General features: G+C 38.2%; 1 protein-coding gene and 1 long non-coding RNA gene across 4 annotated transcripts in view; one reads left to right on the top strand and one right to left on the bottom strand.

Annotated features, from left to right (window-relative positions):
• Positions 1-14056, top strand: part of LOC128694800 (FHIP family protein GK23746-like) — a 103692-nt gene that overhangs the window by 17721 nt on the left and 71915 nt on the right. For all 3 annotated transcript variants that reach the window (XM_070094303.1, XM_070094301.1, XM_070094302.1), the window contains 3 exons: positions 1650-1800; positions 4056-4214; positions 8145-8231. In XM_070094303.1, the coding sequence (XP_069950404.1) occupies positions 1650-1800; positions 4056-4214; positions 8145-8231 (397 nt within the window). The remainder of the gene's footprint in view (positions 1-1649; positions 1801-4055; positions 4215-8144; positions 8232-14056) is intronic.
• Positions 1666-14053, bottom strand: LOC138854002 (uncharacterized). Its single transcript, XR_011393177.1, has 3 exons — positions 13393-14053; positions 4039-4195; positions 1666-1798 (listed from the first exon to the last, which is right to left on the bottom strand). It is a non-coding gene; the product is annotated as an uncharacterized lncRNA (long non-coding RNA).

The raw sequence follows: 14056 nt of genomic DNA, 5'->3' as shown, positions 1-14056 counted from the left end.
CCCTAGCATTTACTTCCTTTACAACCCCATCTATAAATATATTAAACAACCATGGTGACATTACACATCCCTGTCTAAGACCTACTTTTACCGGGAAGTAGTCTCCCTCTCTCCTACACACCCTAACCTGAGCCTCACTATCCTCATAAAAACTCTTTACAGCATTTAATAACTTACCACCTATTCCATATACTTGCAACATCTGCCACATTGCTCCTCTATCCACTCTATCATATGCCTTTTCTAAATCCATAAATGCAATAAAAACTTCCCTACCTTTATCTAAATACTGTTCACATATATGCTTCAATGTAAACACTTGATCTACACATCCCCTACCCACTCTGAAACCTCCTTGCTCATCCGCAATCCTACATTCTGTCTTACCTCTAATTCTTTCAATTATAACCCTACCGTACACTTTTCCTGGTATACTCAGTAAACTTATTCCTCTATAATTTTTACAGTCTCTTTTGTCCCCTTTCCCTTTATATAAAGGGACTATACATGCTCTCCGCCAATCCCTAGGTACCTTCCCCTCTTTCATACATTTATTAAACAAAAGTACCAACCACCCCCAACACTATATCCCCCCCTGCTTTTAACATTTCTGTCATGATCCCATCAGTTCCAGCCGCTTTACCCCCTTTCATTTTACGTAATGCCTCACGTACCTCCCCCACACTTACATTCTGCTCTTCTTCACTCCTAAAAGATGGTATACCTCCCTGACCAGTGCATGAAATTACTGCCTCTGTTTCTTCCTTAACATTTAAAAGTTCCTCAAAATATTCTTGCCATCTACCTAATACCTCCATCTCCCCATCTATTAACACCCCTACTCTGTTTTTAACTGACAAATCCATGCTTTCCCTAGGCTTTCTTAACTTGTTTAACTCCAAAATTTTTTCTTACTTTCATTAAAATTTCTTGACAGTACCTCTCCCACTCTATCATCTGCTCTCCTTTTGCACTCTCTCACCACTCTCTTTACCTTTCTTTTACTCTCCATATACTCTGCTCTTCTTATAACACTTCTGCTTTGTAAAAACCAAGAACTATTAAGATAAAATCAAAGAAAACTCAGATGAGTGTGTATAAATAAACGTGTACATGTATGTGTAGTGTGACCTAAGTGTAAGTAGAAGTAGAAGTAGAACTTTATATGTAGTGTTTTTCCTTTTTCGAGTCACACTACCTCTATGGGAGATGGCCAGTGTGCTATAAAATAATAATCTTATTTCTACAAGTACATGATACAATTATTACAGACCTAGCTGACAGCTTTGGCATACGACTGTATATAGAAAGCCCCTGGTTATACAGAGCATATCAGCAACTTGGGTTAATCTTGTTAACCAGGATGTGGCCCACAACATCTTACTATCATACACGCATTGTAGCTCCACTTTTTAATTGCAGCTACAAACAAAATTCCTCTATGTGGGTAAATTGTAACTCAAGGGACCACTGTATATTGTATGCCACAATATTTTCTTGGAGCAGGTTTGCACAGTCTTATGCTCAGTGATTTGACTTTGTACAAAGCCTATGAATACATAAAGGAAAGAAAGAATTACCTTTAAAATTAAAACAAATTTATTATCCAGAGATTTTCTCAGTACTTTATACATATATCAATATTTCAGGTTTATGATCTTCTCGCTCTTGCTGCCATTTGTTCATCGTGAAGGTGGCATAGGACAGCAAGCCAGGGATGCATTACTTCTTTGTATGGCACTGTCTGCATCACACACCTCTGTTGGCCAGTACATTGCTCAACATTCAAACTTTTGTCCTGTAAGAATCAATACATTGTGTAAAATGTCTAAATACTGTACAAAAAAAGTTTAAGTGAGTAGTTCAGAACTGACCAAGCAAAATGAAAAGCAGACATTTTAATTTGTGTTATTTAACTGAAATTGAGTAAATTTCTGACTGATATCAGTTTGACTTGTACAGTGGACCCTCGGTTATTGGCCGTAATCTGTTCCAGAAGGTCGGCCTAAAACCGAAATGGCCGAAAACTGAATAGTATTTCTCATAAGAATTAATGTAAATCCAATTAATCCATTTCAGACACCCAAAAATATTAAAACAAAAATACATATTTTTGAAGATTAACTATAGTTTTACATACACAAGACAATGAGAACTAAATAAAATGACTAATGAAATGGATAAATGAACATTTAAATCACTTTTACGTTTATTGAAGAGTCTTGTTGGCATATGCAAAATGGCAAGAACCGAAGAGGGAGGCGAGTTTGTTTGGAGACAGGACAAAATGCTTAAATATGACGCTGTTATCAACTCCACAGCTTATTTATCTATCACAATTCATCTAATATGACATAATAAACAATACACTTATTAATAACATAGAAACTTGATATATACTCTAGAATGAATAACATGTCATTACTGGGGACTGGTGGTGGTGTTGGGTTTATATGGGCCACTGACAGCATAAGCCGTACACATAGTGGTGGTGGCGGCTCTGCTACCACCACTATTCACACTGAAACAATGTACGTAATTTATAAATGAGAAATATTTACATTTTAATTTATAAATAAGAAATATTTACACTTCATAAATTAGAATTATTTACACTTACTGTACCTTGGAGGAGATGCTGGCATTGGTTTAGGGTGGTGGAAGATAGGCAGGGTGGTGTATATTGTCAGTGGCCCTATATATCTCCAACATTATTGGAGGAGTGAGTTTCGTGTTGTCCTTTTTCTATCACTTAATCGCTTAACTTACTTGCTACACTGTTAATGCTACACTTTATCTCTGGATGGCACTATAGCCTTTATTGACTCCTGCTGCTTTATTGTGTGGGATTCCTTGGAGATGTGACAGTTGAAGAAATACACACTTGGTTGGGTGGTAACACTATATTGGCAGAGTCGTGAGGGAAGATAGCCCAGCCTACCTGTTTTTGTCTGTGCCTGAGGACGAAGTGAGAGCAAGACCACTCATACCCTACTCACATGGGAATAGCCTGGTGACATCACAAACTAGCCACTGAGCCTAGCTGAAAGGATCGTGCGTGTGCATGTATGTGCGATACAACTTATGATATACTACACAAGTATGTTATGTAGGAATTCAGTAACCCTACTGACAGCTTTAGTATCGTACATATCGTAGAATCACTGAATCTCTGAAGAAGGCACATTCTCCCCTCTCTCTTCCTCCTTCACTTTCGTACTTTGCTACGAGTGGACGCGTCCACTATGACCAATAATTGAAATAACGGCCAAGAACTGGGATAAAATTTTGACTAAAAAACCGGGCAATAACTGAATTGGCCGATATCCTGAATGGCCGATAACCGAGGGTTCGCTGTAAGTCCACCTGCTTCAGTTGAGAATGGATTTAATGATACATGTGTATGCATGCATGCACATGTATGCACTGTATATTTATGTATGTACGTTATGTCTATATGTATCTACCGTACTGTACAGTATTATTGTGGTGTGAACATTATGCAGAGAATTCAGAGCATAGAAATTAAAAGACAGCATGGGGTAGCCAAGGGTATAATTTGGAGGGTTGTTGAGGTGGTTTGTTCATGTATACAGGATGGAGAGGGATGGGATGACAAGGGGAGTATATAAATCTGAGAGTAGAAGGAGTAGAGGTCATCCAAGGAACTGTTGGAAGTAGGGGAAAAAAAAAGAGGCTTCAGAGTTTAAAATCCATGAACATCCAGGAGGCTTGTGTGAGCACGTTAGATAAGAGTAAATGGAGACAAGTAGTTTGTAATGGGCATGTTATTAGAGTGTGAGCAAAGTAACTTTTATGAAAGGATTCAGGAAAAACGGTTAGCTGGACTCGAGTCTTGGAGGTGGGAAGGGCAGTGCATGGTAAAAACTTGCTTTAATGGACCTCATTTTAAAGGATTTTGGAAATAGTGGACAAAATTCTTTCAGTAAATTAATTTTGGAAACAACAAACACAAATGCATGCTTTTAAATTACAGAGTTTATTGTAATAAACCAAATATAAAAAGGTTGTATTTACACTTTACTATTTTTCAGGTATTAGCAGCAGGTCTTAGTGGTTTGTATTCTATGCTGCCACGATCACTAACTGTGGAGTCAGATGGCTGGCATCGTTTAAGTATGGAAGACATAGCAGATATCCCTCAACTCCAGTTGTTCCTAAATTCCTTGGAATTCTGCAATGCAGTTGTACAGGTTAGATTAACTGTAGATGCTCTACTCAATAATACTCACAATATTACATTTACATATATCAAGGATATACTATTTATAGTTATGGAATTTGATGTTCAACATCAGGTTTTACACACACGATTTGTAATTTATACTCTAGGAGTATTTGGTAATTTAAATGTGATTATTGATACAGTAAACCCTCTTCATGCATTGGGTAAGTTTCTGATAATTGGTGTCTTATGTAAAGTAGCAGTATGTGAGATGAACATGTCAGGATGTATTTCCTCAGTCTCGGTGGTTGAGAAATGGAATAACTTTGACAAAGAAGAGATGGAGGCAGACTCCATACATAGTTTTAAGAGTAAGTACATTAGCATATACAAGGCAAAGAAGAAGTGCTTCTGGTAAGTGGCAAGTTGAGAGGCTGGGCCAGGAACTAGGATTCCACCCCTGCTACCACATTGGTGAGTACAGTTTTATAGTAGGATAGGGCCTTGTGCCTTATTACTTGAGCACTTACTTGGGCCTTTTTTTTTCTCATTCCACACATTAAGTAACTTTTCTATCATATTTAGCTGTATTGATCTCTGACCTTTTCATCAGGTCACAATCTGCACTGCTTATTGCACAAGTTCTTATTGACCTTTTTATTGTTGGATAGGGGATTCTCTCAAACTAAAAGTGTGGGCAGTCTGCATCAGATGTACACTACCTAGTAGCATATCTAACATTTCCACTGTCTTTAATACCATCAAAGCTTCATGCTTATTCTTCTTGGCACCTCCATTGTCACTCATATTCCTCTTGAGGGCTTGGTTAATATCTAGAGACAAGAAGGGGTGATGAAAAAAATCCCAAAAAGTAGCTTTTGGACTCCAATTTTGCATGTAATTTGATGTTTGCAAGCTTACAAAACATACTAAGAAGTTTTCTTATTTGCAATGCACTTTTTCAATCACATATACACAGAATAATACTGTGTGGTGTTGCTTTATAAGAGGGTTTACTGTACTGCTAGAGTGACCAGTACTGTTGTTGTGGTATGGTTGGAATAGCACAGTTGAATTCATTTAACCTTACAGTACCATAATCAGTTACCAATGCACCATAATCTTATATGATCTACCATATTGAGTTGTACTCAGTGAGATTCACCTCTTCTACAACTTTCATGGCCATCTTAGAAATATTTAAGTTTGTTTAATTTTTTTTATGTTGAAGCTAATCCCAGGTAAAATACATACAGCCTCTCCTAATTTAACCCTTAACCCTTTGACTGTCACAGGCCCCTTTCTGAAACTGTCATTCTTTGTTGATAAATTTTTGGAAAAAAAAATAAATTATTTTTTCTTTTGAAATGATAGAGAATCTTTTACCGGTGGTAATGACGCCAAAAGTACGAAATTTGGTCGAAAACTCACGGAATTATGCTCCCACGAAGTTAGCAGTCTCGGCGACATATGCATCGGCGATTTTGCCGATTTTGAGCCCTGTTTTTGGCCAATTCCGTTGTTCCAGTTGACCAAACTCATAGCTATTTTTTTAGAACTCCATTTTTTCTATCTGTTGAGTACAAGAAACCGCCCATTTACTGATTTGAACTACCAAATAAAGTGGTCAGAAATTGGCAATTTGGCCAATTTCACGCAAATTAAAAAAGATGCCAGTTTCAAAATAGGGTCTAGAATAAACAATGTAGACATTCTTGGCACTAAAATAACATATCCTCTGTTCATTAGTCACGTCTCTAGGCCCCTCTTATATTACTATTGCTTTCTGTTTTGATTTTTTATTCTGTTATGCAGACTACTGCATTATTGTAACCAGTGCACTAGTGAAAGAATGTTAGACTCTCCAGTTGAAGTGTATTGGACGTGTGGTGTGATTTGCTTACTCCTGAACATTGGTAAAAATCGAGCATTTCTGCTACTTAGAGCTCAATTTCAAGGTCGTTTTCATCGTGAAAGTAATCAGAATCATCTCTATTTCTGTAATATGTTTTCCATTTTATCACCTGAGACCCTGAAAACGAGAATACAAAGATAAATACTATACGAAAATACACCTCAAATTCGGCGTTTTAATCCAAAAAACGGTCAGTTTTTTTTTCTCTCATTACGCACTGTGCTGCAGGATTTTTTTTATGTGATGCACACTGACCACACAGACCCATTCTCTCACATGTGGGCCTACCAGCTTTCTCCTGCTTGATTTGAAGCTGCTAGAATTTACGCATATAAATATGTCAGAAACGGTGTTGCGTAAGATGTACAGTGGTCCCTCGCTTTTCGTAGTTCTCGGGAATCATAGATTTCAGAAATCATAGGGATATTTTCGTATAAACATGGGCTCGCTAATCATAGGTTGACTCGCGAATAGTAGTTCGTCCGGGACGCATACGCACGGTGTGAGCCAGGGCAGCCTCCCTACCCAGCCAGTCTGGCATTGTTTACCAATGAGCGAAGGTCCCCTCACGTGCTCCTACGAAATATTTCATAATATTCCATTCATTTTAGTGCTTGCAAGTACTAAATAAGCTACCATGGCTCCAAAGAAAGCTCCTAGTGCCAAGCCTGTGGTAAAGAAGGTGAGAAATACGATTGAATTTAAGAACAGCAACAGATTGCAGCTCAGAATCTTGCTGCAGAGGAGGAGGAAGAGAGATGGAAGAAGGTGCCTTCTTCAGAAATTTAAGAGATTTTTGCTATGTGGGGTAAGATGGAAAGCTTTATGGAGAAACAAGGTTGTTGCAAGCCATGTTGGCAACATGTACAGTGACAAAGTCTTGGGCCATTTTTGGGAAGTGTTAAAGAGACGCCAAAAACAGAGCTCTCTCCACAGTTATTTTGTGAGACAGGACTCCAGTGACTCTCAAGGTGGTCCTAGTGGCATTAAAAAACAGAGAAGAGAAGCAACCCCAGAAAAGCAATTGGTACCTGAGGTGTTGATGGAAGGGGAGTCCCCTTCCAAACTGTAAACAATCCAATCTCTCTCCTCCTCCAGTCTCCCATACACTAAGAAGAATCTCCAATAAAGGTAAGTGTTATGCTGTTAATGTTTCATTCATCATTTCCCCATTGTATTGTTTATGTACTACATCTATATTTCATGTAAAAAAATTTTTTGTTTTAATACTTCTGGGTGTCAGGAGCGGATTAATTGTATTTACATTATTTCTTATGGGGAAAATTGATTCGCAAATCGTAGATTTCAATAATAGTAGCAACTCCACGAACGGATTAACTTCGAAAAACGAGGAACCACTGTATATGTACGACCAAAACAGTCAAAGGGTTAAACTGTCCAAACATAGTACTACGTTCACGTGCGTACCGCTGCGACCCTGATTTTCCCTATTTGAAAGCATGTAAAAAAACATAAATCTACGTTCGGAGCCCCCCCACATGTGAACGTAGATCTACGTTTGGACAGTTTAAAGGTTAACAACGGGGTTCTGTTCCTAAGGGTTGGTCGGTAAGCAAATTGGTCGTTAAGTGAGGAGCATACGGGTAGTGTTTGTGTCAACCATCTTTAGATATTTTTTTAATGTCACCTTTGCACACTTTATAACATTTTTAGTATATTTTTAGATGTTTATACAGTAATGTACAGCTCTAATATACATTACTTCGGTTTGCATACTTGGAGAGCTGGTCATAAGTCCAAGTGGTCAGTAAACGAGTATGTTGCTAAATGGAGAGAGGCTGTATTCTCAGTTGATTCCATATTTATCTGTTTTTCATCTTTTGATGGATCTTTAATGAAAGAAAACAAATGCAATGTATTCATTGAATCGTGTTGCTCGTAACTTAAAAAATTTACCCAAGAGGAATCATTCTGGAGGATTATAAAATACTATGTATTACACAGGATTTTCATCATGAGAGCATTTTATTAATTAAACTGTTATTATTAATTTGAAGGTACTAAAATTACTTTGTATCTCAGGTTGCCCATCCCCTTGTAAGAAAGCAGTTGGTGGAGTTCTTGTATCAAGGATTCCTTGTTCCTGTCTTGGGTCCAGCACTGCACCAGGTCAGATTACAAATGTTTATATTATGTCTATTTTGTATTTAGCACATTTTAAATTGGGTATGCTAGTTTTGCTTTTATAAAGTATGTACAGTATAGTAAAGCCTCATTTTCCTATATCCAGTATTTATTTTAACACACCAGCTGTCTCCTACCAAGGTAGAGTGACCTAAAAAAGAAGAAACACTGTCACCATCATTCACTCCACTGTCTTGCCAGAGGCTCATTAATACCACAGTTCAGATGCCCTGCCAAGCTGCAAATATTCCCACCCGTCCTTCAGAGTGCAGGCACTGTATTTTCCACCTCCACTGTATTTTCAGCCAGTTTTCCTGAATTCTTTCACAAAATGTTAACCTTGCTCACTATCCACCAGGTCAAATCCCAAAAACCATTTACCACCATTCATTCTTATTTAACATGTTAACACACCCCTGCTGGATGTCCAAGTCCCTTGCACACAAAACCACCTTTACTCCATTCAACCTTTCTTTGGGTGACCCTTAAACCGACTTCCCTCCACTACAGATATATACACCTTCCAAGAAGTAAACCTGTTTTGCTTCATCCTCTCTAAATATTCAAACCACCTCATCAACCCCTCCTCAGCCCTCTGGATAATTCTTTTTGTAATTCCACACCCCCTGATCTCCATGCTTCAAATTCTCTGCAAAATATTTACACCACACATTGCCCTCGTACACAGCATCACTTCCTCTGCCTCCTCCTCATTTCAGCATTCACAGCCCATACTTCAGACCTAAGTAAGAGTGTTGGTACCCTTATACTCTCATACCTTCCCCTTTCTACCTCCATGGATATCAAGATCTTTCTAGTCAAGGGTATGGTTGTGCCCATGATGCCACCAATTCATTTACTGTCCACATTCATTGGTAGTACCTCCCTGGGTGGTTGCTGTCTACCAACCTACTACCTAGGACTTTTATCTCTATAGTTTCTAAATAAGAATTTGCTTCATAAATGCCATTATACTATTCAATTATCTGTACTTATTTATTTTTTTTTTTTTTTTTTTTTTTTTTTTTTTTTTTCAACAAGTCGGCCGTCTCCCACCGAGGCAGGGTGACCCAAAAAAGAAAGAAAATCCCCAAAAAGAAAATACTTTCATCATCATTCAACACTTTCACCACACTCGCACATTATCACTGTTTTTGCAGAGGTGCTCAGAATACAACAGTCTAGAAGCATAAACATACTTATTTATACACATGTTAAATAAAAAATGTGTTGTGAAAAACATATATTTCAATTAAATTCAACACAATTATCAGTGGTCTACTGGTACAGATAATTCTCTCACAATCATATGAACAGTGTCTGCATTAACACTAGTCAAGTCTAGTACATTTAAGCACCAATGAATTTTTTTTTTTTTTTTTTATTATCACACTGGCCGATTCCCACCAAGGCAGGGTGGCCCGAAAAAGAAAAACTTTCACCATCATTCACTCCATCACCGTCTAACTGTAGTGTAAAGCACCCTTCTGGCAAGACGGTGATGGAGTGAATGATGGTGAAAGTTTTTCTTTTTTGGGCCACCCTGCCTTGGTGGGAATCGGCCAGTGTGATAATAAAAAAAAAATTCATTGGTGCTTAAATGTACTAGACTTGACTAGTGTTAATGCAGACACTGTTCATATGATTGTGAGAAAATTATCTGTACCAGTAGACCACTGATAATTGTGTTGAATTTAATTGAAATATATGTTTTTCACAACACATTTTTTATTTAACATGTGTATAAATAAGTACAGATAATTGAATAGTATAATGGCATTTATGAAGCAAATTCTTATTTAGAAACTATAGAGATAAAAGTCCTAGGTAGTAGGTTGGTAAGCAGCAACCACCCAGGGAGGTACTACCATCCTGCCAAGTGAGTGTAAAACGGAAGCCTGTAATTTTTTTACATGATGGTAGGATTGCTGGTGTCCTTTTTTCTGTCTCATAACCATGCAAGATTTCAGGTACGTCTTGCTACTTCTACTTACACTTAGGTCACACTACACATACATGTACAAACATGTATATACACACCCCTCTGGGTTTTCTTCTATTTTCTCTCTAGTTCTTGTTCTTGTTTATTTCCTCTTACCTCCATGGGGAAGTGGAACAGAATTCTTCCTCCGTAAGCCATGCGCGTTGTAAGAGGCGACTAAAATGCTGGGAGCAAGGGGCTAGTAACCTCTTCTCCTGTATATATTACTAAATGTAAAAGGAGAAACTTTCGTTTTTCCTTTTGGGCCACCCCTCCTCAGTGGGATACGGCCGGTGTGTTGAAAGAAAGAGATAAAAGTGTGTTCATGCATCCCATGCTGCACACGAGTTCTTTATATTCATTTCGCTTGTATGCTACAATTCTGTTTCTACCAGAAATTTAGGATTTGTAATGTAAATTTAATCTTACACAATTAATGCTGTTTTCCTTTAGATAGCCATTCTTAGTTTACAGCCTCTTGTTTTTAGTTTATACAGATGATCACATCAAATCTAAGGGGCATATTTGATGTTTTTTTTTTATTATTATCACACTGGCCGATTCCCACCAAGGCAGGGTGGCTCGAAAAAGAAAAACTTTCACCATCATTCAGTCCATCACTGTCTTGCCAGAAGGGTGCTTTACACTACAGTTTTTAAACTGCAACATTAACACCCCTCCTTCAGAGTGCAGGCACTGTACTTCCCATCTCCAGGACTCAAGTCCGGCCTGCCGGTTTCCCTGAACATACAATACAAGTATGAGAGAGTCATAGAGAAAATGAATATTGAACTTCGTCGAACATCTAATTAGGAAAAGAAATGGAGAATTACAACTAATCCTGACAAGGTCCTTGTTAGCACGATAGGATGTTTTGCATCAACAATTGAAGATAAAGGAGGTATCTCCATCAGAGGTACACCTGTAGCCATTAGAAACCCTAACAAGATTTTGGGATATGAAATCGACAGGCTGCTCCATTCAACATCTCATGTAACTAAAAAGATCAACATAGCCAAAGCCGGTCTTAGCAGACTCTTTCGATTTAATCAAGCCCCTCAACATGTCAAAAAACATCTGTATAAAATGATAATAAGACCAATACTCGAATACCCTTGTGTCCCAATGTCACTAACAACAAAGACCAGCATGCTCCAGTTACAAAGGGTCCAGAATAGAGCTCTTCGCTTCATCACCGATACCAGGAGGAGAGACAGAGTTAAAATGGCAGATTTACACATACAACAAGATATTACTGCCATAAATGTACGCCTTGACACCTTAAAAAAGAAACAACTTTATATAATGCAAGAACTATACATGCCAGATAGAGAACATCCTATACAAGTGGTTAATACCACGGAGTATACCATCACTACTCCTCCTCACAGGACTCAACGAATGACTCTCCCACAAAGGGTCCGTCGCTTTATTCATAAAGATGATTACCCACGACCCATGATATTAAGCAACCTCCCTGATGAAGAGGATTGGGTACCACCAGAACCCTTCTATGTATACTGAAAAAATCATCGCCCCCAATTAGGGAGACATCTTATATAACTTTCTAATGTAAAAATTATGCTATTTACTATGGCTGGACACCACCTGTAAGAAGCCATTGTCACGAACTTTATAAACTGGCCAGAAAATTATTGCCTTCCTTGTCGCATAAATATCCGTTGTGCAATCGCAAAAAAAAAAAAAAAAATTGCAACCTGTATAATTACTACCAATTCAGAGTCATGTACTTATATATCTGTTATATCTATGTGACTCTGATGGGTTAGTCTTAGACCCCTTAAATAAATATATTATCATTTCACGTACACTTTTTAAATTGCACCAAAGTGGTTGGGCCACTTACCTTTATATCCTACCTCTCACCCCCCTCCCACCCTTTTCCAATATTTCCATCCTTACCCATCCTTCTTCCTTCCCCATCTCACCAAAGCTCTGGTCTGAACAAGAACAAGAACAAGAACTTCATAAATGTTACTTTGCTCACACTCCAACAGCACGTCAAGTATTAAAAACCATTTGTCTCCATTCACTCCTATCAAACACGCTCACGCATGCCTGCTGGAAGTCCAAGCCCCTCGAACACAAAACCTCCTTTACCCCCTCCCTCCAACCTTTCCTAGGCCGACCCCTACCCCGCCTTCCTTCCACTACAGACTGATACACTCTTGAAGTCACTCTGTTTCGCTCCATTCTCTCTACATGTCCGAACCACCTCAACAACCCTTCCTCAGCCCTCTGGACAACAGTTTTGGTAATCCCGCACCTCCTCCTAACTTCCAAACTACAAATTCTCTGCATTATATTCATGCCACACATTGCCCTCAGACATGACATCTCCACTGCCTCCAGCCTTCTCGCTGCAACATTTATCACCCATGCTTCACACCCATATAAGAGCGTTGGTAAAACTATACTCTCATACATTCCCCTCTTTGCCTCCAAGGACAAAGTTCTTTGTCTCCACAGACTCCTAAGTGCACCACTCACCCTTTTTCCCTCATCAATTCTATGATTCACCTCATCTTTCATAGACCCATCCGCTGACACGTCCACTCCCAAATATCTGAATACATTCACCTCCTCCATACTCTCTCCCTCCAATTTGATATCCAATCTTTCATCACCTAATCTTTTTGTTATCCTCATAACCTTACTCTTTCCTGTATTCACTTTTAATTTTCTTCTTTTGCACACCCTACCAAATTCATCCACCAATCTCTGCAACTTCTCTTCAGAATCTCCCAAGAGCACAGTGTCATCAGCAAAGAGCAACTGTGACAATTCCCACTTTAATGTGTGATTCTTTATCTTTATCTTTAAAAGTTAAAAGAATATTTGATGTGTTGCAAATATATCAAATGTACATACATCCCCAAAGTCACTTTTACTTTAATAGCCCTGTTTCTCCCACAAAAGTTAATTTATATCTAATCTGCCTTGTTTTTTGCTGTAGCAATTCCTCTTTTAGTATTGGTTGAAATTCTGAAAATAGACACACACATTAAAAACGTGATGTTCAGAGTGAATACTATATTGGAAAAATTTGGATATGTTCAAAATGTCTCGCAATAAATTCACCCTGTTTCCCCAAACCCCCTCCTTACAAAATGACAATTTTAAGAACAATGTTGTACAACTTACCTATGTTCTGGCACCCATGTTGCTAAGTTAGCAGGGCATTATGCCATGGAACACTTTCCTTATCAGCCTCCTGGTGATTATCTGGTTCTCAGCATATATGAGCACCTTATTACTAGGCTCTCGGCATTTTTTTTGGGGGGGGGGGGGCCAGAAAAGCAAAGTCAGTCACCAACCTAGGTGGGATGCGGCCCTTAACCTAGATACACACATTATTACTTATTGCAGGAGTTTACAATATAAATTGGGTAAAATGAGGTTTTATCATCAATATTGTCAGTGCAATTAGCTGTGAATATTGTTTGTTGTAATTTTTTTGTCTTTTGAACATAGAATAAAATTAAAAGATTACGTTTCATGTTTGTTAGTTCCTGTTAGCAATACAAAAGATAAAATAAGTGCTTCTTATTCAAATTATTGTTTTTGTTCAACAATTGGCTTCGTCATGCTTAAGTTGCTGAAGAGTTTGTGTGGAGTATGTGTTATATACAAGGGATATTTTCTGGCTTTTCCTTCATGGTGTTGCTAGTATTAGTAGTACAGAATTTTTTTCCAACATTTCTTTCAGCCACTTTTGTGTTTGGGGTTTGTGTGGATCATGTGACTGGGCCTATCTCTTATTTGCTTTCTTGGACCTTTACATGACTTGGTACCAACTGTTGGCGCT

The sequence above is a fragment of the Cherax quadricarinatus genome, chromosome 45 (assembly GCF_038502225.1).
Source record: "Cherax quadricarinatus isolate ZL_2023a chromosome 45, ASM3850222v1, whole genome shotgun sequence".
Classification (NCBI taxonomy): domain Eukaryota; kingdom Metazoa; phylum Arthropoda; class Malacostraca; order Decapoda; family Parastacidae; genus Cherax; species Cherax quadricarinatus.
Note: the sequence above shows the minus strand (reverse complement) of the source record. Positions and strands in the feature narration are given on the sequence as shown.